Source organism: Cetorhinus maximus, chromosome 1, assembly GCF_964194155.1.
Source record: "Cetorhinus maximus chromosome 1, sCetMax3.hap1.1, whole genome shotgun sequence".
NCBI classification, from domain to species: Eukaryota; Metazoa; Chordata; class Chondrichthyes; order Lamniformes; family Cetorhinidae; genus Cetorhinus; species Cetorhinus maximus.
The window spans coordinates 30565798-30592968 of NC_135879.1; the positions used below are offsets into that span (position 1 = coordinate 30565798).

General features: G+C 42.1%; 1 protein-coding gene, 1 long non-coding RNA gene and 1 pseudogene across 6 annotated transcripts in view; 2 read left to right on the forward strand and 1 right to left on the reverse strand.

Moving 5' to 3' along the window:
* Positions 1 to 927: 927 nt before the first annotated feature.
* LOC144679133 (uncharacterized) lies at positions 928 to 24561 on the reverse strand. The gene is made up of 3 exons (XR_013576254.1): positions 24374 to 24561; positions 20747 to 20844; positions 928 to 1063 (listed from the first exon to the last, which is right to left on the reverse strand). It is a non-coding gene; the product is annotated as an uncharacterized LOC144679133 (long non-coding RNA).
* LOC144679058 (small ribosomal subunit protein eS1 pseudogene) lies at positions 18451 to 19294 on the forward strand (annotated as a pseudogene).
* A 1354-nt stretch (positions 24562 to 25915) lies between the features above and the next one.
* Positions 25916 to 27171, forward strand: part of gab1 (GRB2-associated binding protein 1) — a 231108-nt gene continuing 229852 nt past the window's right edge. For all 5 annotated transcript variants that reach the window (XM_078539363.1, XM_078539371.1, XM_078539405.1 and 2 more), the window contains exon 1: positions 25916 to 26135. In XM_078539363.1, the coding sequence (XP_078395489.1) occupies positions 26064 to 26135 (72 nt within the window). In that variant the 5' untranslated portion in view covers positions 25916 to 26063. The remainder of the gene's footprint in view (positions 26136 to 27171) is intronic.

Below are 27171 nucleotides of genomic sequence, written 5' to 3' on the forward strand. Positions count from 1 at the left end.
GACAACTAATAATCACAACTGTTGTGCTGAACTGTATTATTATATGGCAGTTCTTTTTCTCTTTCTATTGATAAAAGCGACATGACAATCATTCTTCACAGGTAAACTATCCACTTAGAACCAGCTAAACTGAGAAAATGACTGAAGAAAATAAATAATTTGTTACATTCAAAAGGAAGCTGAGAATCAAACATATTCTAACCATTGTTGAGATGTTTGTATTTCATTTGTATAAATTCTCTGGGATGCCTGCTGCAGACAAAATAACTAATTGAAACAGCCGTATCGAGAATGAATTAGGCCATGTATTACATGCGTGAAGCTGGCATTTGACCCTGATGTTGCATGACACAATTTAAAAGGCCCACACCAAATTAAACCTTAAACAAAATGTTTAATATTTATCTCGCTACTCCTGTACAAAGTTGTTAATTTAATGAGGCCTTCTGCAATGTTGGGTGAGGTGGGGTAGGGTTGGGGGAATCTTGGCAATGCTGACCGGCAATGTTCTGGCCATCAAAGGCAACTCTATAGTATAACGAGGACGTGGGGATAGGGCTAAGGAGGTACGTTTGCCTATTTGGTTGATTTCCTTAATTTGTTTTAATTGGTGTTGTTCTTATTTGTAATGTTTTGCAATGTTAAAGGTGCTATATGAATGCAAGTTAACTGAGTAGCAGGCAGAATTCGGGTGTGAGGAACTGTGCGGTCATCCATTTGGACCTGAAGTCAAAATATTTCCTTCGTGATGAGAGACTAGGAGCTGAGGAGCAGAAGGATTTTAGAAGCCCATGTATACAGATGACTTTTGTACCATGGTACAAAAAGTAAATTAAAAAGGCTAATGGATATTGGTCTAAATCTTAAACGTACTGGAATTCAAAAGTGAGAAAGCAATGCTTCAGTTATACAAAGCCTTAGTAAGACCCCATTCTAGAATACTGTGTTCGGTTTTGGTCACCTGAACACAGGATATTCTGACACAAAAGTTGAATCCTGCTGGTGCTGGAAATGCGAAATAATAATGGAAAACGCTGGAATTGTTCAGCAGGTCAGGCAGCATCTGTGGAGAGAGAAACAAGTTATTTCAGATCTTTCATCTGAACTGGATAAAATTAAAGATGTGACAGGTTTTATGCAAGGGCCCACTGGAGGGGAATCCTCGGCTGAAGGAAAATGAAGACATCGGAAGCACTGGTATAGAAAATGACATTATCAGAACAAATGCAATGTTCATTATGGCGAATCTGTTCAGTCTGTAAGCGTGACTCCAAGCTTCTGGAGGCTGGAAACAAAAATTTAGATAGCACCTACGACGTAATAAAACGTCACTTCAGAGGTCTATTATAAAATGAACTATGTTACCCAGCTACCTAAGGAGATGCACAGAAGCTTAGCCAAAGAGGTAGGTTTAAAGGAGCATCTTCAAGAAGGAGAGGAGAGATTTAGGGAGGGAATCACAGAACCTAAGGCAAAGGCATCTTAAAAATGGCTCCCAATTGTGGCACAGTTAAAATTGCGGGTGCACAATTAGCCAGAATTGGAGGAATGCAAAGATCTCAAAGGCTTGTAGGATGTTGCAGAGAGTGGGAGAATTGAGGCCAGGGACAGACTTGAAAACAAGGATTAGGATTTTGTCGGACCAGGCGCCAATGTATGTCAGCAAACACATGGGTGCTGGGTGAACAACACTTGGCATGAGTTAAATACAGGCAAAGGTTAGGACGAGCATAAGTTTATGTCGAGTGGCAGATGGAAGGCCATCTGGTGAGCATTTGATCAGTGAAAGGTAACAAAGGCATGGTTGAGGGTTTCAGCAGCAGATGAGCTGAGACAGGGTCAGACTCAGATCATGTTCGAGGTGAATCAATGAGGGAGAGGAGGTACTAGCGGGTTTAGTGGTCTTAAAAGTGAATAAATCCGCAGGCCCGGATGAGATGTATCCCAGGCTGTTGAGGGAGGCAAAGGAAGAGATATCAGAGGCCCTGGCTGTAACTTTTAAATCCTCTCTGGCCACAGGTGAGGTGCCAGAGGACTGGAGGACTAATGTTGTTCCATTATTTAAAAAGGAATAGACCAGGAAATTACAGGCCAGTCAGTCTAATCTCAGTGGTGGGGAAGTTACTAGAAAGATTTCTGAGGGACAGAATATATCTGCTCTTGGAGAGAGATGGATTAATCAGGGATAGTCAGCATGGATTTGTTAAGGGAAGGTTGTATTTGACAAATTTGATCAAATCTTTTGAGGAGATAACCATGAGTGTTGATGAGAGTAATGCATTTGATGTGGTCTACATGGACTTTAGCAAGGCTTTTGATAAGGTCCCTCATGGCAGACTGGTCAAGAAAGTAAGAGCCCATGAGATCCAGAGCAAAGTGGCACGTTGGATCCAAATTGGCAGAGAGGCAGGAAACAGGGTGATGGTAGAGGGATGTTTCTGTGACTGGAATTCTGTTTCCAATGGGGTTCCGCAGGGCTTGGTGTTGGGGTCCTTGCTGTTTGTGGTGTACATAAATGATTTGGACTTAAATGTAGGGGGCATGATCAAGAAGTTTGTGGATGACACGAAAATTGGTAGGGTGGTAAATAGTGAGGAGGATAGCCATAAACTGCAGGAGGATATCAATGAATTGATCAGGCAGGAAGAGCAGTGGCAAATGGAATTCAAATGGAAACGTGTGAGGTAATGCACTTGGGGAGGGCTAACAAGGCAAGGGATTACACTATGAATGGTAGGACCCTGGAAAGTACTGAAGATCAGAGGGGCCTTGTGCATATCCACAGATCCCTGAAGATAGCACGGCAGGTAGATAAGGTGGTTAAGAAGGCATATGGGATACTTGCCTTTATTAGCCAAAGCATAGAATATAAGAGCAGGGAGGTTATGCTGGAACTGTATAAAATGCTGGTTAGGCCACAACTGCAGTACTGCATGCAGTTCTGGTCACCACATTATAGGAAGGATATGATTGCACCAGAGCGGGTGCAGGGGAGATTTACCAGGATGCCACCTGGACTGGAGGGTCTGAGCTATGAGGAAAGATTGGATAGGCTGGGCTTGTTTTCCTTGGAGCAGCAAAGGGAAGTGAGTGAGAGGGGACTAATAGAAGTATAGAAGGTTATCAGGAGCATAGATAGGGTGGATAGGAAGGAACTTTTTCCATTAGTGGAGGGGTCAATAACCAGGAGGCATGGATTTAAGGTAGAAGGCTAAGAGGGGAGTTGAGGAGAATTTTTTTCACCCAGAGGGTGGTGGGAGGGGAACTGGCTGCTTGAAAGGGTGGTTCAGTCAGAAACACTCGTAACATTTAAGTAGTATTTAGATATTCACTTGCATTGCCATAGCCTCCAGGGCTATGGACCAGGCACTGGAAAATGGGATTTGTGTAGTCAGATCTTTGTTGACCGGTGCAAACACAATGGGCCGAATGGCCTCCTGTGGTGTAAACGTCTATGAGTCTATAATGTCCATTTTAACTAAGAAATTCAAAAATTAGGGAAATTAAATGGAAGATAGAAAATTATCTTAATGCTCCCCTGTTTGATTTCAATTATCATGTTTGGAACAAGAAACACCAAATATTGACTTATAAGAAAAACCGTCGAGAGCAATATTCAGACACAAGATTTTGGGGGGGAAAAATGACTGTGCTATCATTGTGGGCAACGTTTTTCAAAAACAGCAGGGGGAGCCACCCACCCATATACAATCAATTTTCAAACTGAAAGAAACTGCATCAACACAATTGTCTCACAAATCACTACGGTTAAATAATTATCATTTAAAATAAGAATACGTTATTGTGGTCTGAACTTCAACTTACCCATCACCTACAATGAGGGTTGCGAACTCTGGTTGGGGACATTCCTGGTGATTTGATCATGGGATCTTCTGACCAAATGACGTGGCCATATAATAGTTGATATAATGGCTTTTAAGCAATGACATTTGTAGTTGAGTTTGATCCTTGTAGTTGAGAATTTTTGCTCATGGTTTAGAGTCAGCAGCTGTTGTGCAGCAAGTTCCAAGAACTAGGAGGAGGCAAACTGAAAGCATGGAAGGGAATGATTCAAAGGTGGAGAGATTAGAAGAATGGAAACCAGAGGTGGAAGAAACGTTGATTCCACTGGTAGCTAACAGCAACTCACTGAAATTACACTGATAACTAATAGTAATAGTGGTAACACTCAGATTCCCCTTCTAACCAACAGTAATACAATTCAATAATCCATTGTTTATACAACTGTTGTAATAGGTATAATGCCCTGATATCCTACCTGTAACTAATAATAACCCAAAAGCCACTGATATTCGCTCTGAAACAATTGCCAGAATCTCCCTGCATTGTACAAGGCTCCTGCGGTGAATTATTAGCCCCTGATGGGCACTGAGACAGGCAGAGTTTCCTGGCTCTATCATCCCACCCTCCCAGGCCATTTTCCCAGAGGTGGAATTGGGGGATGGGGGTGGCTGCATAGCAGGGCTCCCGGCCCCAAGTTGAAAGTAGCCAATTCAACTGGTTAAGGGCTAAAATAATAATATTTCACCCCTCTCCTAATATTACTCAGTTCTGTTGAAGGGCATGAGGACTCGAAACATCAACTCTTCTTCTCTGCCGATGCTGCCAGACCTGCTGAGTTTTTCCAGGTAATTCTGTTTTTGTTTTGGTTAAGGGCTGATTAAGGCCTGTTGTTGGAGGCAAGCTGGGATTTTCCAGTTATCCTCCGGGTCCCCAAAGATGGCAGGGTCCAATGCCATAGCCTTCCAGTGGTATCCGGAGTGGCCAACACTCCAGGCAGGTTTAGAGGCCCTTCCTGCCTGCCTGGATTCAGCTGCAGCCACAGGTCCCCTGTGGTGGGATCCCCATCCACACGGTAGACCAGTCGCAAAGGCCAATTTTAATCTTAGATTTTGAAAAGTCGGAGGATGTCTCCATCTTGGGGCGTCCTCTCCCTCACTGACTTCCTATTGGCTGTCCAACTGAACGGTGAAACTGCCCTCTAGCCATTAATTGGCCAATTAAGGGAAAATTACAAGTGAATTGCTTCCCCACACAGTGCAGGTTTCTGACCCCCATTTGAGCCTTATGGCAGGCTCCTGACGCCCACGGGGGAACTCCTGCACCTTAATATATGTCATTTTTAGCAGGTCTGATCTCTCTTCCTATCTCCTTGAAGTCTGGCTTGTGCTCCGGTTCTGTGTGAAGGTGACAATTCTGAACTAGGATTCTCAATCATAGCTGATCTGTACTCGCACTTCACAAGTCAAAGCTGACCATCGCAGACTGTCCTGAACCAAAGCAAGAAATCGTACAAAGGGCAGTGCGCTTGTGTTTGTGAGACTTATCACAGGGTAAGTTGTCTTAAATTTAATTCAACACCAACATTACTAAACCACTCCTTGAGCTCGGAGTCAGTCAAAGGGTTTTCAAAAAATTATAGAAATTCCAACACTAAAAGAGGTAATTTGGCCCCTGATACTGGAGCTCTCTCCTTTCCACCCTAACGTCTTTTTATATTCTTTTCAAATATTTTTTGCATTCCCTACTTTAATAGCCACAATCCAAATGAATCCTTTGGTCTAATGGCCATCAGTTCAAGGGTCTTGCTTCTCCCTCCATACTCGTGTCTTCCAGTAAGAATCCTTGGTTACCATTCACTAGTTCCCCATCGTCCACCAGCGGAAATAATCTTTCATGATTTACACAAAGTCCCTAGCTTTCACTCACCCCTTTACTGGCTGCTCCTCCCTCAGTGCCGCTCCCATTCACTATATGTCTGCCCATTCCACCAGCCTATGTCTCCTTGGTTTATCACTATCCTCCTCACAATTCACAATAATTCCAAGTTTTGTGTCACCTGCACATTTTAAAGTTGTGCCCTACACACCCAAGTCTCGGTCATTAATTTAGATCAGGAAAAGCAGTGGTCCTAATACCGATCTCTGGGGAACCACACTTTACACTTTCCTCCAGTCAAGAAACAACTGTTCATCTCTACTCTCTGTTTCCTATCAATCAGCCAATTTCATATTTACTCAATGGGCTTGAATTTTGCTTACAAAGCATTTATGTGCATTTTATCAAGCACCTTTTGGAAGTCCATGTACACCGCATCAACCGTATTACCCTCATCAAGCCTCTCTGTTACTTCATCAAAAAAAACTCAATCAAGTTAGCCAAGTACTTAACACATTTGTCCTGGTTTGCCTCAATTAATCCGTATTTGTTCAAGTGGCAATTAATGGTGTCCTGATTATCATTTCTAAAAGTTTTCCTGCTACCGAGGTTAAATTCACCGGCCTGTAATTGCTGGATTAATCCTACATCCTTTGTTTAAACAAAAGTGTAACATTTGCAATTCTCCGCTTTTCTTGCACTACCCCTGTATCTAAGGAGGATTGGAAGATTATGGCCAGTGCCTTTGCAATTTCACCCTTACTTCCCTCAGTATCCTCGGATGCATCTGATCTGGTCCTGGTGCCTTATCAACTTAAAGTACAGACAGCCTTTCTAACACCTCTTTATCAATTTTTAGCCCATGCAGTGTCTCAACTACCTCCACTTGCACTATGACTTTGGCAGCATCTTCTTGGCAAAGGCAGATGCAAGTACCTCATCCATTCTCTCTGCCTCCCTGTGTAAATTCTCTTTTTCATCCCATGTTGACCTTATCCCTCCTTCTACCACCCTTGTATTATTTATATTCCCTTTTATGTCAGCTGTCGGTCTTTTCTCATACTGTCTCTTTGCTTCTCCTTTTTCCACTCCCCCTCTGAACTTTGTGATTCCAGCCTGGTTCTCACTCGTATTATCAACCCGACATCAGTCACATGCACTTTTTTTTGCTTCATCTTACCCTCCATCTCTTTCGTCATTCAGGGAGCTCTGGCTTAGTTTGCCCTACCTTTCCTGTCTTAGGAATGGGAAGGTACCTCGACTACACCCAAACTATCTCCTCTTAAAAGTATCCCATTGCTCAATCAAAATTTTGCCTGCCAATCTTTGATTCCAGGAAATGCTGGTTCCCATGGCCATCCTGACCCCATACCCAGTCTCCTGCTCGCCCCAAGACACCATTCCCCAATCTCCACTCCGGCCCTAATCTCCATTCCCAGTCACCCTTTTCACCTGAGGCCCAATTCCAGGCTCCTTCTCTTCACCCCAACACCCTAAATATTGGGATAGGGTGAAATTTATAAATACCCTGGGGCAAAACAGTATTGGAGGAAGTGAATGATTTACAAAAATAGTGTGCAAGGCAGCTCTGGGGAGTAGAACAATTTCAATGCCACCAGACATTGGAGTGGGACACACTATTTATGATAAGGTGGGCTAGGCTATTGGGGTGAAATAAAAACAGAAAATGCCGCAAAAACCCGGCAGGTCTGGCTGTATCTGTGGAGAGAGAAACAGAGTTAATGTTTCAAGTTCAATATGACTCTTCTTCAAAACTTTCGGACTCTTTTGCTTCAGTTCCAAGTAAGTCATATTGGACTTGAAACGTTAACTCTATTTCTCTCTCCACAGATGTTGCCAGACCTGCTGAGGTTTTCCAGCATTTTCAGTTTTTATTTCAGATTTCCAACACCTGCAGTATTTAAGCAGCTAGAGGAATTCTGGATCAGAATTATTGATCTGGAAGCCAAACTGCAGACACTGGGCAACATAAGGGAGGGGGAGAAATACCTGGACACTTTGTTCCAGAAAACAGTCATGCCTCTGAGAGCAGGGTTGTCTGTTTTGGTCAGCAGTAAGGGACAGGAGGATGTGACCATGAGTGAGGCAGGTAATGGGACCAAGCAGACAGTAGTGAGAAGCCTCAGAATTTGCAGTTGTCAAACAGGTTTGAGGTGCTCATAACCTGTGTAGATAAAAGTGAGGTCTGCAAGGTGGATGAGCAGGCTGGCTATGGCACCATGGTACAGGAAGCCATTCAAGTGGGGGGTGTAAACAGGAAGGTAGTAGGGGACAGTATAGTGAGGGGGATTAGCACTGTTCTCTGCAGCAAAGAGCAAAGATCCAGAGGCTGTGTTGCCTGCCTGGTGCTGGGGTTCAGGATATCTTCTCAGGGCCGGAGAGGAACTTGCAGTGGAAGGGGGAGGATCCAGTTGTCGTGGCCCATGTAGGTACTAACGACATAGGCAGAACAAGGAAGCAGGTTCTGCATAGTCAGTATGAGAAACTGGGTCCCAAATTAAGAAGCAGAACTTCAAAGATGATAATATTTGGATTGTTACCTGAGCCACATGTGAATTAGCATAGGGCAAATAAGATTAGAGCATGGCTGAAAGACTGGTGTAGGAGAAGTGGGTTCCGATTTGTAGGGCATTGGCACCAGTACTGGGGAAAGTGTGGGCTGTACCATTGGGATGCTCTACACCTGAACTAGGCTGGGATCAGCGTTCTTGTGAATTGCATAACTAGGGAAGTATAGAGTACTTTAAACTAAATGAGGGGGTGAGGGATCAAGCTTGGTTAGATGTGGCAAATCAAGGGGTAGATTCAAGGCAGGAGACCATAATAGTATGGGAAATGATAGAAAGCAGGAAGGAGCAGAGAGATAAAACCTAAGAATACACCAATAGTCAAGACTAAAAGTTACAAAGATAACAAGACAAAATTAAAGGTTTTGTATTTGAATGTGCATAGCATTCATAACAAAGCCAATGAACTGATAGCGCACATTGAAGTAGATAAATATGATCTGATAGCCATTACGGAGACAAGCCTGAAGGATGACAAGGAATGAGTCTTGAATATTGAGGTGTATATGACATTCAAGAAAAATAAGAAGCTAGGTAAAGGTGGAGGGGTAGCACTGTTAATCAAGGATGGTATTAGTGCAATAGTCAGAGATGACCTTGATTCAAGAGATCAAGGTGTAGAATCGGTTTGGGTGGAGATGAGGAATAGTAGGGGAAATAAGTCACTAGTGGGAGTGGTGTACAGGCCCCCTAACAGTAGCCATAATTCATGACAAAGCAAAGAAGAAGAAATATTGGGTGCTTGTGTTAAAGGGACAGCAATTATCATGGGTGATTTTAATCTACATTTAAACTGGAAAAATCAGATTGGCGGTAGTAGCCTGGATGACAAGTTCAAAGAATGCTTTCAAGATAGTTTCTTAGAGCAACACATTCTGGAACCAACCAGAGAGCAGGTTATATTAGACTTGGTATTGTGTAATGTGACAGGATTAAGTAATGACCTCAGAGTGAAGGCACCCCTGGGTAGTCGTATGTTTGAATTTGTAGTATGATTAAGTTTTACATCCAGTTTAAAAGGAGGAAGAGTGAGTCTAAGACTAGCATTTTAAACTTAAATAAGGGCAACTATATAGACATGAAAGCTGAGCTAGCTGAAGTGAACTGGGATACTATGCTGGGGGTTAGATCAATAGAGAAGCAGTGGCAGACATTTAAGGGGATATTTCAGAATATTCAGAATAAGTATATTCCTACTATAAAGAAAAACTCTAAAGGGAGGACCACCATCCATGGTTGACTAAATAAGATAAGGAAAGCATCAAACTTAAAGAAAAAGCATACAACTGTGCAAAGAGGAGTGGCAGGTCAGATGATTGGTCAGAATATAAAGAATGGCAGAGAATGACTAAAAGGTAAATCAGTAGAAAGAAATTAGGGTATGTGAGGAAGTTAGCTAGAAATGTAAAAACGGATAGCATAAGTTTTTACAGGTATTTAAAAAAGAAAAAAATAAGTGAATGTTGGTCCTCCAGAGAGTGACAATAGGGAGTTAATAGTAGATAATAAGGAAATGACGGATGAAACGAACAAATATTTTGCTTCTGTTTTCACTATAGAGGATACAGTGATAGCTGTAAATCAGGAGGTGGAAGGGAACTTGGAGAAATTACAATCACTAGGGAAGCTGTACTGACCAAACTAATGGAGCTCTGGGCTGACAAGTCTCCGGGTCCTGATGGACTTCATCCTTGGGCCTTAAAAGAGATAGCTAATGAGGTAGTAGATGCGTTGGTCTTAATTTTCCAAAATCCCCTAGATTCTAGAAAGGTTCTATCAGATTGGAAAGTAGCAAATAGAACCCCTCTATTTAAGAAGGGAGGGAGGCAGAAAACAGGAAACAAAAGGCCAGTTAGCTTGACACCTGTCCTGGGGAAGGTGTTAGAATTGACCATTAAGGAGGTTACAGCTGGCCACTTAAAGAAACTCAAGGTAATGGGGAAGAACCAGCATGGCTTTGTGAAAGGGAAATCATGTTTAATCAATTTATAGGAGTTTTTTGAAGGAGTAACGTGCACTGAGGATAAAGGGGAGCCTGTAGGTGTGCTGTACTTGGATTTCCAGAAGGCATTTGTTAAGGTGCCACATCAAAGGTTATTGCGGAAAATAAAAGCTCAAGGTGTAGGGGGTAATGTATCAGCATGAATAGAAGATTTTTTGGCTGGCAGAAAACAGAGAGTATGCATAAATGGGTCTTTTTCTGATTGGCAGGATATGACGAGTGGAGTTCCACAGGGGTCTGTGCTGCGGTCTCAATTTTTTACAATTTATATCAATGACCTAGATGAGGGGAGTGAAGGCATGATAGCTAAATTTGTAGATGACACAAAGATAGGTAGGGAAGTATGTTGTGAAGAGGATGTAGGAGATTGCAGACGGATATAAATAGGTTGACTGAGTGGGCAAAAATATGGCAGATGGAGTATAATGTGGGAAATTGTGAAGTTGTTCATTTTGGCAGGAAGAATAAAAAAGTGGAGTATTACTTAGCAGTATTACTGCGGCATTCCAAAATGCAGAGGATCTATATGTTCTAGTGCATGAGTCACAAAAAGTTACTATGCAGGTACAGCAAGTAATTAAGAAGGCTAATGGAATGCCAACCTCTATTATGAGTGGAATTGAACATAAAAGTAAGGATGTTATCCTTCAGTTAGACAGGGCATTGGTGAGACCATACCTCGAATGTTGTGTGCAATTATAGTCTCCTTATTTCAGGAAGGATGCAGATGCGTTGGAGGCAGTTCAGAGGAGGTTTACTAGATTGATAACTGGAATGAATGGATTGTCTTATACGGAAAGGTTAGACAGACTGGGCTTGTTTCCATTGGAGTTTAGAAAAGTGAGGGGTGACTTGATTAAACTATATAAGGTCCTGAATGATATTGACAAAGTGGACATGGAAAGGATGTTTCCTTTTGTGGGTGAGTCCAAAACTAAAGGGCACTGTTTTAAAATTAGGATTGTCCTTTTAGGACAGAGATGAGGGGAAATGTTATCACTCTCAGAGGGTTGTGCGACTTTGGAACTCTGCCTACGAAGGCAGTGGAGGTGGTGTCATTGAATATTTTTAAGTCAGAGGTAGATAGATTCTTGTTAGACAATGAAATCAAAGATTATCGGGGGTAGATGGGAATGTGGAATTCAAAACACAAACAGATCAGCCATGATCTTAATGAATGGCAGAGCAGGCTAGAAGAGCCGAATGGTTTACTTCTGCTCCTACTTTGTGATGTTCTTCTGTTCATATGTAAAAACAAGGCATTGCTTAACTGAGAGCCGATGTAGGTCAGTGAACACTGGGGTGATGGGTGAACAGGACTTGGCACAAGTAAAGACACAGGCAGCAGAGTTTTGGATGACTTAAAGTGGGTTTGGCAGATATTGCAGTGGGGTACAATTCATGAAATAGTGGAGCAGACAGGCATTGTGCACAGGGCACAATTTATAAACAGCAATTCGGAGAGAGATAGTGGGGTGGATGGGGTACAATGTAAAACATAGTGGGGCAGACATATTGGGGTCAGTGAGGCACAAATCACAGAACAGTGGGTCAGGAAGACATTGGGTTGGATGGAATACACTTTGTAACAACAATGGGACAGCCATATTTGAGAAATGGTAAACTTTATAAAATGGTGTGATAGGCAAATATGGAGCATGGGCACAATTTCAAAAATGTTGGGGTAGTCAAATATTGTGGTGGGTGAGGCACAATTTATAAAAACAGAAGAACAGGCAGATATTGGAGCATTCAGAGCAAAATTTAAAAATCAGAGGGCAGGGCACAATTCAAAAATGAATAGGGCAGGGAGATAATAAATTGGGCAGGGCATAGTTTATATTAACAGTGGGGCAGGCAGATATTGGGAAGATGTATTATTCATAAAACAGTAAGGTGTTGAAGCAGGTGACATAGTATTCCAGAACATTCAGTCAGCTAGGAATCTACACATTGAAAAAAGAAGTGTGCAAATGGTTATTGGATTAGAGCTTGAAGAACAATCCTGTTGGCAGACATTGGGCAATTAAGGACCAACAAAATGGTGTGCAGTGTAAGGATTTGGGATTTGAGTGGTCCAACATTACACCAATGTTTAAACTGGGAGAACCTGAAGCATGTGCAGTGGCACCAACATAGTTGAGATGTTGTGACTGTTTACAAAATAGAATTGAATGGGAAATATGGACACAGGAATCTATGAAGGCAACAGTTGACAAAATGATCAAAGAAAGTGGCAACAAAAAGTAAGATTAGTAAGGAAATCTACACAGCTGTAAGATTTTTAATATAAAATTTAATATAATAGTAGTTAATGTCCTGTGGTGTTGTACATGTGGACTCAAGCAAATTAAATCTTCACATGAAACTTAGTTAAAAGGTTGCCAATATTTGGGCTTAGACATGCAGATGAAATTCAGTTCCCATCTTAAGTATACATCTTTTCCTTATTTTTATGTTCTTTAATTCGATAGTATTTATAATTATACAGCAAAAGATAAGTAATTTGGGAAGCTGAGAGGAAGAATAGGTTGAACCAGGATTTCTGTGAAGCTAAGGTTAAGGAACTGGGAGGTGTAAAACCAAGGCTGTTTATTGTCATCAGGGGCAGGGAAGTGTCATTATACTGGGCAGAATATTGCCATCGGCATGCGGGGGCGGGCCCGACATGCCGACACGTAAAATGACGTGAGATGATGTCAGGTATGCGTCCCGATGTCATCACGCGTCGTTTCGATAATTTGTTCGGCGGGCACGCATCAGAGGTGGCTGTGCACCCACTGAATTGTCAACGGCCTATTAGGGGAATTAAAAAAGTAATTGACCTTATTAAAAACGCTGCCCATCCAATCTTAAGGTTGGCGGGCAGGCGAAGAGCCAAAGCGGCCTTTGTGTTTTTCAGGAAACCTCGTCCACAGGTGGGATGAGGTTTCCTGTAGGTTTTATAAAATAATTAAATAAATTTTGCTAAATTCACAAACATGTCCCAGCTTATGTTTAAATTATTTTTTACTTTATTAATAAAAATGTTTATTCTCAACTGAATCTCCGAGGCAGCTCTCCCTCCTCCTCCCGCCTGCACAGGTAGAAATGAGCGCAACAGCACGCGCATTACGCTGGGCGGGCCTTAATTGGCCTGCCTGCATAAAATGGTAGCGGGCAGCCAATCGCGGGCAGTGGGCGGTGATTGGCTCCACGCCTGCCCGTGTCCGTTCCCAAACAACTTGCCCACCAACTGAAAAATTTACCCCATTGTAATTATTTTACATTGGCAGTTTCCATTATAAATGTGGATATAGAACTTTGTATTGGAAATGTTGCCAGAAAGTATGTGAAGTTTTTTTTTAGTATTATTAGATATATTAGTTGATGTTCTGTAGTAAGTCACATAGGTTTACTTTCACCTGTCCCTCTCTCAGTCTCACTTCCTCTACTTTTGTTTTTCTCTTTCTCTTCTACTTCTCTCTACAGTACTTAATTCCTCTAATTGCTTCTTGTCCTATCTTTTCCTTTCAGGTGGTAGAATGGTAATAGCATGGCAGGTTGGGGAAAGGGGCATTGAAAATCTACAAGCTATATTTTGGGTAAGCTTGCAGGAAAAATATGACCATCAATGGCTCACTTTCCATTCTCTCCACTAGACACCTATACTTTCACCTTATCCCTTCATTCCCATCGTGTTCCCTACCATTTCACATTCCTGCTAACCATTCTCCTAATCATCACCGTTTATTCCTATCAATATCCCTACTCACTTAATCCCTGCATTCTAACTTGCTCCTTATACTTATCACGATGATATGACATGTGCGTGGAGGACATGAATTTTTAATTTCATCGGCTGATCAAATATATATTGAACTCCTTTAAAAGGACTTTTAAAAAGCAAGCAAAGAGTCTGACTCAAGATGGCTGCCACTGGTCACCTGATGGCAGGTATTACAAGTTGGCCAGTTTCTGGAAGGTTCCAATATGGATTACAATTAAGACATGCCAAGGCCACCTCCTATGGAATTTCACACCTGCTGATGTCAAGAATTACTTCAAAGATTTACTGAAACCATACTGGCTCTCACCATTTGCATTTCTATAAAACTACCTTTCAAGTGGAGGCAAAAGGTTATATAGCAGGTGGGACAATGGCTATATAGCAGGTGTTAGTCTTATCTCATCAAGATAGAGGATGGGTCGTTTAGGAGTTAATGGCTGGGACATTAAAGAAACTAATCTCCTTGCCCATAACAATAACCAAGGTCTGTCCAGACATGAGCTACTCAATTACCTTCTGGAATCACGATGGGGAGAGAGGTCATGTGACCAGAATAACCATTTTTGAAATGTCTTTTAATATAATACCCAAGCTGTTAAAAAAAAAGTGTCTGGAAGAAATCTGCCAATGAAGCAGTAACGCTTATGTATGTTGGTTGTAACTGGCTAAAGAACGATTGCTGAGACATAGGTATGTCAGAACAATAACAGGTTTTATTGGATGAACATAACTATATACAGATATGCAAGACTCGGTGCTACTCAGTCTAAGCCATGAGCATTCTCCTTCTTGACTCTTAGCCATGTGTCTCTTATATCATCATGTGGGCAGTACTGTTTCTCCATGAACCTGTTCAACCCTAAACACCCAAATGCTACAAAGGTCCCCAGCGGTCAGTATTGAGACCCTTGCTTTTCCTGATATATATTAATGGTCTAGATCTTAGTGTGCAGAACAATTTCAAAGTTTGCGGATGATACGAAGCTTAGGAGTTTTGTGAACTGCGAGGAGGACAACGTGGAACATCAAGAGGACATAGACAAGTTGGTGGAGTGGGCAGATAGGTGGCAGATGAAGTTTAATGTGGAGAAGTGTGAGGTGATGCATTTTGGTAGAAAGAACATGGACAGACAATATAAAATAAAGGGGTGGAATTTTGAAGGGGGTGCAGGAGCAGAAAGATTTGGGTGCATTTGTGCATAGATCATTGAAGGTGGCAAGAAAAATGGAGAGAGCAGTTAATAAAGCATATGGTATCCTGGGCTTTATTAATAGGGACATAGAGTACAAGAGCAGGAAGGTTATGCTGAATTTATAGAAGACTCTTGTTAGATCTCAGCTGGAATGTTGTGTACAGTTCTGGGCACCATATTATAGGAAGGGTGTGAACACATTGGAGAGAGTGCAGAAGAGGTTTACAAGAATGATCCCAGGGATGAGAAACTTCAGCTATGAGGATAGTTATGAGAAGTTGGGATTGTTTTCCTTGGAGAGGAGAAGGCTGAGAGGAGGCTTGATAGAAGTTTTCAAAATCATGAGGGGGCTGGACAGAGTAGATAGAGAGAAGCTGTTCCCACTCATAAATGGATCAAGAACGAGAGGACACAGATTTAAAGTGACTTGCAAAAGAAGCAAATGTGATGTGAGAAAAAACCTTTTCATACAACGAGTGGTTCGGGTTTAGAACACATTGCCTAAAAGTGTGGAGGAGGCAAGTTCAATCGAGGCATTCAAGAGGGCATTAGATGATTATTTGAATAGAAACAATGTGCAGGGGTATGGGGAAAAGGCAGGGCAATGGCACTAGGTCATAATGCTCATTGGAGAGCTGGTGCAGACACGATGGGCCAAATGGCCTCCTTCTGTGCTGTTAAGATTCTGTGATTCTGTGAAATGCCATATCTCCCCCTCTCTCTCAAGTTCATAATCCTATCTCTGATGCATTTTGGAAGCCCACCTCAGAGATAGAGAAATTCCATTGAAAAGAACCTCAGGTACAATTGCGTCGACTTTTGGAAGAGATGGATTACGGTTTAAAAGAGACTGTCTCCAGAAATTGGAGTTTATATCAGCCTCAATTCCACTGGAATTTCAAGAGCACCATGGAAAAATTCTGCCTCAGCCACATGTACCAATGAAGGACTCATAAACAGTGAGCTCCCTTTTCTTGCCTTTTATCAGTGAATTTTAATTTGGCCAAAGAGTAACTTTCTACTGTAGAACTTGTAATATTGCATGCGTGTGTGTGTGTGTTTGTGAGTGTACTGTGAATGTTGGGATGTGGGTTTACCTTTTTAAATATCTTTATATCTTTACCTTGGTGGATTTTTAGCTTAATAAAAATACTAACCCCTTTTGTTCGAACTCAAGAAAGCCTGTCAGACTGGTTTCCTTGCAATCAGCATGTAAATAGTTAAGCGCAGACATTGAATTAATACCTTCATCCAGAGACCAAAGTTCTCTAATCTTCAAATCATTTACTTCCTTCATTCCCCATCATCTTCTCCTTCACTACCTGTTTTTGTCAAAGCTTTGTTTACTTTCAAAATTTAACATGCTTTTTTTCCTCCTTTATAACACTAAAAGACATAGAAATTCTCTCCTGCCATGTCCTTCTGTTTCATCTTTTTCTCTCTCACTGTCCCCAATTGCACTCTCTTGCTCTCAGTTCAATACCTTCTAAAGATATAGAATGCAAGACCAAAGCTACAACAAGTGAGTAATCAGAACACTGTCATTTTTCTCACTTTCTGTTACATATGACCTCTTTTTATTTTAAATACTGAATATAAATTTCACCTCTAATGAATCTTCTAATTTATGCCCTCTAGTTCTCTAGGTCCCCCTAGCCAAGCTGTTCCATTACAGCTACAACACTGGCATCTACCCAGCAATGTGGAAAATTGCCCAGATATGTCCTGTACACAAAAAGCAGGACAAATCCAACCCAGCCAATTACCGCCCCATCGGTCTACTCTCAATCATCAGTAAAGTGGTGGAAGGGGTTATTAACAGTGCTATCAAGCGGCACTTGCTTGCTTAGAAATAACCTGCTCACTGATGCTCAGTTTGGGTTCTGCAAGAGCCACTGACCTCCTGATTTCATTACAGCCTTGGTCCAAACATGCACAAAAAAGCTGAACTCCCGAGGTGAGGTGAAAGTGGCTGCCCTTGACATCAAAGCCGCATTTGACTGAATATGGCATCAAGACGCCCCAGCAAAACTGGAGTCAATGGGAATCAGGAGGAAAGCTCTCTGCCGGTTGGAGTCATACTGAGCACAAAGGAAGGTGGTTGTGGTTGTTGGAGGTCAGTCATCTCAGTTCCAGGACATCACTGCAGGATTTCCTCAGGGTAGCGTCTTAGGCCAACCATCTTCAGCTGCTTCATCAATAATTTCCCTTCCATCATAAGGTCAGAAGTGGGGATATTCGCTGATGATTGTGCAATGTTCAGCACCATTTGCAACTATTCAGATACTGAAGCAGTCCATGTCCAAATGCAACAAGACCTGAACAATATCCAGGCTTGGGCTGTCAAGTAGCAGGTAACATTCGTACCACACAAGTGCCAGGCAATGACGATCTCAAACAAAAGAGAATCTAACCATCTGCCCTTGACATTCAATGGCATTACCATCGCTGAATCCCGCACTATCAACATCCTGGGGGTTACAATTGACCAGAAACTGAATTGGACAAGCCATATAAATACTGTGGCTACAAGAACAGGCCAGAAGCTAGGAACCCTGTGTTGGGTAACTCACCTCCTGATTCCCCAAAGCCTGTCCACTATCTACAAGGCACAAGTCAGGAGTGTGATGGAATACTCTCCACATGCCCGGATGAATGCAGCTCCAACAACACCCAAGAAGCTTGACACCATCCAGGAAAGAGCAGCTCACTTGATTGGCACCTCATCCACAAACATTCACTCCCTCCACCACCGATGCATGCTGGCAGCAGTGTGTACCATCTACAAGATGCACTGCAGAAACTCACCAAGCTTCCTTAGACAGCACCTTGCAAACCCACGACCACTACCATTCAGAAGAATAAGGGCAGCAGATATCAACTGGAAGTTCCCTCCAAAGCCACTCAGAGCCCTGACTTGGAAATATATTGCTGTTCCTTCACTGTCACTGGGTCAAAACCCTGGAATGCCCTCCCTAACGGCACTGTGGTTGTACCTACACCACATGGACTGTAGCAGTTCAAGAAGGCAGCTCACCACTACCTTCTCAAGGGCAATTAGGGATGGGCAATAAATGCTAGTGTCACCCACATCCCATGAATGAATTTTTTTTAAATTTGAAGATTAGCAACCATGCACAATGTGCTGGAGCCTAAATTAAAATATTCCATCAGAACAGCTGACTGATAGATGCTAATGGATCCTGAGAAATTAGGTACACTGAGCAACATGGCAGTCGGTAAAAACAAGAGACTGACCAAAGGAGGTAAAAAGGGGGCCAAGAAGAAGATCGTGGACCCCTTCTCCAAAAAGGATTGGTACGATGTTAAGGCTCCAGCGATGTTTAACATTAGGAACCTGGGCAAAACCTTGGTTACCAGGACCCAGGGAACTAAAATTGCCTCAGAAGGCTTGAAAGGCCGTGTATTTGAGGTGAGTCTTGCTGATTTGCAGAACGATGAAGTGGCCTTCCGTAAATTTAAGCTGATCGTGGAGGATGTTCAGGGCAAAAACTGTCTGACCAACTTTCATGGCATGGACTTAACACGTGATAAGATGTGCTCTATGGTTAAAAAATGGCAGACCATGATTGAAGCCCATATTGATGTCAAAACCACAGATGGATACTTGCTGCGCCTCTTTTGTGTAGGATTCACAAAGAAGCGCACCAGCCAGATTCGTAAAACCTCCTATGCACAACACCAGCAGGTCCGCACGATCCGCAAGAAGATGGTGGAGATCATGACTCGCGAAGTGCAAACCAATGATCTCAAGGAGATTGTCAACAAGTTGATCCCAGACAGCATTGGTAAGGACATTGAGAAAGCATGCCAATCCATTTACCCACTCCATGATGTGTATGTTCGAAAAGTCAAGATGCTAAAGAAGCCCAAGTTTGAATTGGGGAAACTGATGGAACTGCATGGTGAAGGAGGAAGTGGCTCAAGCAAACCATCAGGTGAAGAGACTAGTGCTAAAGTAGATCGAGCTGATGGATATGAACCCCCTGTCCAGGAAACTGTCTAAATATGTATAATAAAACATCTCTATCACAAAAAAAAATACATACTCAGATGGCACTAATCGATATTCAACCCAACACATCAAAGCTCTAAGCAAAAGTATTAGTTCCAACTCAAGGCTCTAGAGAGACGGGGACCTTCTAGTAAAAGCTAGTAAAAAGACAGAAACAAAGATTCATTAGATAATTTCAATTATATTTGTTAAATACATTTTGAGTTTATAATTTTGTTTAAATTTTATTTTGGGTATCAGAAGTTTCAGTTACTGAGCATGATGGTAAAAACATTGACAGAAATCACTTTGAGCCAATTTTGGCAACCTGATGGCCAGATTGCATGATCAGAGAGATGAATTTACAGAGACAAAATGTATTATAAATGTGGGCATAGGAATTTAGGAAAAGAAAAAGTTGACAAAAGAAATGTGACAAAAGTCAGCTAAAGGAAGCCAGTAAAGTTTTGGAGATAAAAAGCACATGCAGAAATAAGATTTTCAATAAGCTATTGACAGATAAATTTGGAATGACTGGCTTTTAATTGTAAGGGAATGTTGAGGTGATTTGGTCACTTTTGAGGAACTTTTGTGGAAGCTTTGGGATGTAGAAAAATGCAACTCTAAATATGTACAGTTGAACAATCTGATTCAGCAAAGGATCACCAAGAAAAAGGGTACCCTCCTAGTCCGTGCTGTGCAAAAATATTTTTCTTTAAAAACAAAAACAGTTTGTGACGGAAATACTCAGCAGGTCAGGGAGCACCTGTGAAGACAACAGATGAGTTAATGTTTTGGATATGGGCCTTTTGTCAAAATTATTTTTGACACAAATAATGCTTTGATCAATATCCATGTATAATATTTAGTCCGTTTCAGTTTTTTTTAAGGGAGAAAATTGCATTTTACACTTGAAAAATTACTTTCATTGAAAATTTTTCCCCTTTAAGTTGTATACTCCTTTAATGCTAAAAATATTTTTCAGTAGGACTAAGGATTGACTTTTGTTCTATTATTGAGAAATATGGGATAATTCTGAAGCTTCTTTAATGAAATAAATAAATACCTTAATGTTATGCTTTAATTTTTGTATGTTTCTTTAATAATTGCAAAGTCTATAATTATATAACTTTACATTCTACCTCTTAATTTCATCACCTATAATGTTTGATGTTAAAACATATTTGTATTTCAAATTGCTGTCACACGATTTGCAGTGCAAGAATTATATTAAAAAGTCTCAAATTATTAAAATATGACCTTTTTGGAATTTTAAAAATAGTAACTATAAACTTGTAAGAGAAAAGTCTTAATTCCCACAGCTGAATTATGCAAATAAAGGAGTTGTAGGAAAATACCAAACTTTATGTAACTCTCTTTTTAATAGAAGGCTGTTCATAATTCACTTCTCTGCTGCCTGGTTTATCCTTTTCTCAGACAGGGATCTGTTCTGTGCAAACAAAAGGAATATGTTCAAACCTTGAACCATTTTTGAATTACCCAGGAGCTTGGGGACCGTATAGTTCCATGTTGCTTTCTCCGTTGCAATGCCTCAGCAAATCAGGGTCAACTTGCCAAACAACCAGCACCCTTTTCTCCTGCAATATAAATTGTTGTGATTGTTTGAAATTTGGCATTCTGGCATTTGTCCTGAGGAGTACAAGATGAAAAGCTTCCGCAACATGTCACTCTTTTCAGCAATGTTCAAGTTCTGAACTACCAACTAATACTTTTTTCTTTCACGTTTTCAGAAGGGTGCTTCACCATCAACCATTTCTTTTATCATAAAATGGTTGAAAAGAGTAATGATTAACTCTGATTATTCCTTTTGTGCTCATAATACATTTATTGAAATTAAGATTGTATATTATCTTCACTGTGGGAATTGACTGTGAATCACCACAGGAAAGGCTTCCAAGATAATCCCAGTTTATGAAAGTTATTATAAGATGAATACAGACAAAGGAGGTCATCTGTTAAGAAAGAAAATATATAGTCCTGTCATCACATCTTCCAACTGCCTGTTGATTGACTCTTAAGTTTTCAGGCGGAATCATCTGCTCCTGTTTGCAATGGGTGTCGTAGTGGGTGGAGCAGAAAGTATCGAGAGATCAGAAAAATCAGTTTCACGTTGTCGTAAAACCAGTTTGCGATCATCCGCTTCATCAATCAATGGCACGCTGCGTTTACTGCCGCTGCACATCGGGAACCTAATTTCAATACTTCAGCATCTCTTTACAAGCCCTGTTCACCAGAATCATCCCTCCACGCTGGATCATGAGCTCACCATGCTGACGCTTTTCACAAATCTACATGAACAATGTGCACCTGGCAAGCTGCACTTCACTCAGGACTTCGAGGTTTGTTTGCCTACCTTGCGTAGGGCAGCACTCGTGGTCATCAGCACCAGGCTTCACAGGCAGCACCACATCACTTTTAGGGGAGGTCACGGGCAGGTCCTACCAGACCAGCCGTAAGCTTTTCAATGGCTGCAAGGCTAGGGTTTGCTTGGGGAAGGGCGAGAAGTGGCCTCAGGTAAGGGAAGAGGCTGCAGGGCAAGGGCTGTACTGGGGAAGGGCGGGGGGGGGGGGGGGGGGGGGGGGGGGTGTATCCCAGGGTGCATGTAGGAGGCGCATGTTGATCTGTGCAAGTTGCCTCAAGATGGTGAGGGCTGAGGAGACAGTCTCCAGAGGAGATGAGGCCAGATGGAGATGTGAGTGTGTGTGTGAGAGAGTGAGTGGTGATGTCACTTGAACTGGCAGAGAGTGATATGCCAGTGAATGTGTGATTTTAGACTGATGAGATATTTGCCTTCCCCTAGTGGCACAGATGAGATCATTCATCCTCTTTCTGCACTGGATGGCCAACCTCTTCTCTGCAGCGTTGGTACTGATCACCACTGCCACTGCCTCCCAAGCTGGAGTGGTGAGATTGCTGGACCTCCTGCAACCAGAGTGGGGGTAGAGGCCATCAAGACAGGCCTCCAAAAGGCATTCCAGTGATGGGTCACTGAACTCTTCTTGTCTTCACTGGAGCAGTCCTGGGCTGCAAGCATTGAGAACTGTGTGCAGGGTTGATGGTTAGGTATGGCACCCAGAGTGAGGAAACAGTGAGGTAATGGCGTGGCGGGCAATTCAGAGGCTGCACGCCAGTGAGATGGTGAATTTCATGTGGCTGCATAACTAATGAGGCCAGAAGTGGATACGGTGTGAAAACCCACCATTGCGGCTGGCGTGTAAAATGTCATTTTTCATGCCCACTACCGCACTTAGTGCAATTAAGGGATGATTCCTTCATCTCAACTACCTTAATGAAGTAAAAATTCTAGAATATGTATATAACTTTCTTATTCACATTTTCTAATTCTAACTGATTGCACTCCACAAATTACTTTTCATAACACAGGAGCTCAGGAACTATTGTGCCCCTTAGAAAAGTGATTTTCAAACTTTGCTGTGCAGGATTTCAATGAAAATATTGGCATAGTCCCAGGGACCCACTTTCATTATTGATGGATTCCCTGTCTGAAAGATTTGTCTGCTACTCAAGGGAAAACAGTGCCATGGATCATTTCTATTGCTATATCCTAATAAAAACTCTAAAATTGTTATTATTATATAGTAGCAAAATGACTTTGATAGTAAGTCAACAAATACAAACAAAAAACAAAATCTGATATCAGTTGGGTTGATATCTGATAAACTTGGGGATTTCTTCATGAACTGCCTAATATCCAATGATTCCAGTTTGAAAAACCTATGCTCTAGAGTATTACATTATTTTTGACTCTCCTTATGACATATTTCCCAAGCTATGTTTTTATCTATTGATTGAAATGACACTCATTGCTTTTCATTTGACTTTGTTGCATACATCTATGGCTCTGAAGGGATGGAGGTTCTTGTGATTTTTTGTTTTCTTTGAGGCCTGCCAACTTGTACCCAGTGTCTTCTAATTCTACTGTTTAAATTAAATCTCCTTATGACATATTTCCCAAGCTATGTTTTTATCTATTGATTGAAATGACACTCATTGCTTTTCATTTGACTTTGTTGCATACATCTATGGCTCTGAAGGGATGAAGGTTCTTGTGATTTTTTGTTTTCTTTGAGGCCTGCCAACTTGTACCCAGTGTCTTCTAATTCTACTGTTTAAATTAAATAACCTGCTTTCTTAAATATTATCCATGTCTTTCCACAGTTCAAAAATCTGGGTCATGTCCAGTCCTTAATTCTTGTTGTTCTCTCATACAGAATTTTGAATGCTATGACAACGCAGTTGAAAATGTCCAATTACACTCATGTGAAATGCCGTGGGATGTCTTACTATGTTAAAAGCGCCATATGAAGGAAAGTTATTGTTCGGGTCATGCAGTATATCTGAACAGGAGCCCTAGATACTGACCCAAGGTGTTAATTTGTTTTAAGTGTTTGATTCTCCCTCACCTTTATTTAGTAAAAGGGATCCCAAACTTGTGCAAAACATTCAATGTGTGTCCATTCCAATGATTTTATTTGTATAAAAATGCAAAAATAATCAGTTCATAATCTTTCCATCTGTTAACATTATGGTTAAATAGCTTACCAGTAATATAAATATAAACCCTTGAGATAACATTATCCAAAGAGTTTTGTCATTTCAGTTCTTGATGTGAAAGCTACTTATTATCTGTTTGAAGATTTAATGCTGATGTTATTCCCTGGGATAGAGTGGCTCAATTATTGAATTTGGCAGTATGAAAGAGTTGGACTAACATCAATAGAGGTATCCATTAACCTAAAGACGTTTCAGCATTCTTTCAGTTCTACCTTACATGTCAATTTTTGCTCCCCTGCATAGTCTGACTCAGCAGATCTTTCCAACCAGTTCCCCGATGAAGTCATCAGCACACTCCAGTTAAACAAAACATCTCGTAAGCTCATCACAATTAGTTGCAACTTTATTTTAAATGGGCGAGTCTAAACAATTTGAAATGCAGAAATTGATCATCCAATTAAAGAATCACTGTGGCTATGCTGTTTAGAAACACACACTCGTGTTGCAACAAATTTTATTGTACATGAGACACACTCTTATCTAGTGTGTGCAGTGACTTCGCTATTTGATGAAAACAAAATGTTGTCCCACCTCTTACAGATCTCTTTTCCAGCCCCGCAGCTCGTTCAGCCCATGATCCGTCAACAGTATCACTAAATATGTACAAAAAAAGCCAGTTAATTGTGTTGTTCTTTCCTTCCAAGTATGCCTATCGGATCAGTTTGGGGGGGGGGGGGAAAAGGAAAAAAAACTGCCGAACCAGATAAACCAGTCCTTTGTTTGCATGGGGGGGTGGGTACACGAGGAAGCTCTTTAATTTTATTTGTGCACCGGGGAGGGGGGGGTACTTTAATTTTTTTCTTCTCTAGACGAAGGCCTTCCATCTCCGTGGTTACCTTCTGATCTTGTGACTTTCCACTCCGCACTCATATTGGGAGGGAGTTTCACCTTCGAGCGAGCTCCAGGAATCCACTCGGATCTTTTGTGCTGCATTCCGCGGATTCCTTTCCCAGCCAGCATAATGATTTTCTCATGACACAACCCAATAGTGGGACAGGGTGGCATAGCAACCTCACACTGCTGCCAAGAAGAAGAGAAAAAAAAAAAGAGAAAAAAAAAAGTTCACTTATGACTTTCACAGGGATATGAAAAAAAAAATTGAAAATCCTTTTTTTTTAAAAAAAAAATTTAAGATCGGTTAATCGACGAATGTTGAATCTGACCGAGGTGGGCACTCGCTTTCATGAGTTATATTCTGGGTAGACCACTGTTTATGTTATTGCACCTGAAATCTAACACTTGAGTTTTCCCGATCACCAACCGCCGCCCCTCAAGGGGAGGTGGGGCCTGTGAAACGGGATGGGTTCCCGGGACCAGGCGCTGGGAATATCATCACTGCCGGGAAATGTAGTTTTCTAACCTTGACTGACCCACTGGGGATGGCACTGTTTTTCCTGGTAACAATGTGTAAGAATCATACACACACACACACTGTGGCGGACGCTCAGCACTGAAGGGAGGACCCAGCGTCACGGATCCCCAGTCCCTCCTAAACCTGCTCAACACGTACCAGTGACCAAGCCCCCCCATAAAAAAAACTTCCACCGTTTGGATTGGAGGAGCGCGGCCGTGACATCGCCTCCTCGCGCGCCCCCCCCCACCCCGGCGCGCGCAGCCGCTGGAGGAGGCGGGATTGGTGCTGCAGGGTGGGGATGGGGGTGGGGATGGGGTTGGGGAGGGGTTTTTTTAAAAAAAACTACAAATCCCATAATTCTGTTTGCGGACTCCTCCCCTCCCCACCCCATCCCCAATCCCATACCTACACACACACACACACACACACAGAGTGGCTCGCGTCAGCTCACGTCGCGCACGTCACAGAATAGTTGGATCGGTTGGAGTCGGTGAGTTTTGTTGGGAAAAGTCTGCAGACGGCAGGCAGCCGGAGGGAGCAGAGCTGTCAGTCATCCCAGGGAGCTGCGGCGCGAGAGTGTCCGGGCTGGGCCAGACCGGACAGGACAGGACAGCACAGCACAGCGCAGGAGAGAGCGGGAGAGAGTCAGACTCCACCAAGTGTGTCCCAACCATCACCCGACTGCAGCTTCTTTTTTACCCCCCCTCAGGCTTGAACAGGGAATTGGGGAAAGAGAGAGAGAGAGAGAAGGAAAAGAGTACCTGGGCTGTGCTGGGAAGTTGCTTCATACTTATTGGGCTGGGTTGGAGAGAGACGATCCCGGTTTGTCTTCCATCGTCATTTGCAGCCCTTATCCTGAGCAAGAAGATGAGCGGCGGCGATATCGTCTACAACGGCTGGCTGAGGAAGTCTCCACCGGAGAAAAAGTTGAGACGTTACGTAAGTTTTTTTTTTAAAAACGAAGACACACACTTTTAAGTATATGTGCAGATTAAAGTGCTTCAAGCCTGCATGCAGTGATGATGCTGCAAGCGAACCATATTGCAGAAGTTAATGTTTACCTGTGCAAAATTAATACCTCATTTTGAACAGTGATCGATTATTCCCTTCGGCACGACAGACCCTTAATACTGGCACTAAGGATTGCAGTAAATATATAGTAACCGGTGGCACTGGTCCTTTACACTTGAGTCTTGTTAGTGTGTAAACTAGGGCTTGTTTGGAATTGCTGTACGTGACAATTTTATTGAAAAGTCGAACTGAGTTATTGCATGGTCTGTGCGGTAGTGTATTCCAGATTTCCAGTGTTTGTAGATTTTTTTTGACTGGAGTCAGTATCCCTAAAGGTATGTTTTGATGTTCATAACTTTTTGATGCAATTTGAGAGGTTAAAGTCACACATGGCTGAACACAGGAAGGCTCAGATCACCGACATACGTTGAACAGTGATAGCTTTCAAGGGACGGTTGCTGAATCGAACAAACTGTCAGAAATCTAGTTTCCAGTATGGGACACACCCATTAACTTGGCTGCTGCTATGATTACATTTGAGGTAGAATGGGTGTTGATGTATTCTCATGCAGGTGCAATGCCAAACGACATGGAAGGATGAAGTGGCTGCTTGTAATGCGTGGAAGTCTCTTGCGAGGTCTTGGGTGGGTGTCCCCTCGTTGCTGCACGACTTGTTTTTTGGCAGGGGGCTAAATTTGTTTCGCCAGAGACATTTCTCGTTAACCGAAAAGGTGGCTTGGAAGGGATTGGCCAGACAGGGGAGAGATCGATCCCTGGATTCAAACGTATCTTAAATAATTTCTGTAGAAATCTGTAACCTTGACAGAGGTTTGTGACATCCATGAAGGTTTTATAACTTTGCTATTGAGCTCTTCGTTCAAGTAAGCTTTGGGTGGCCTAATGCTCACATGTAAAGTAGGATTGGAATTTTGTTCCTAGGCAGCACCTAACTTATTTTGAAAAT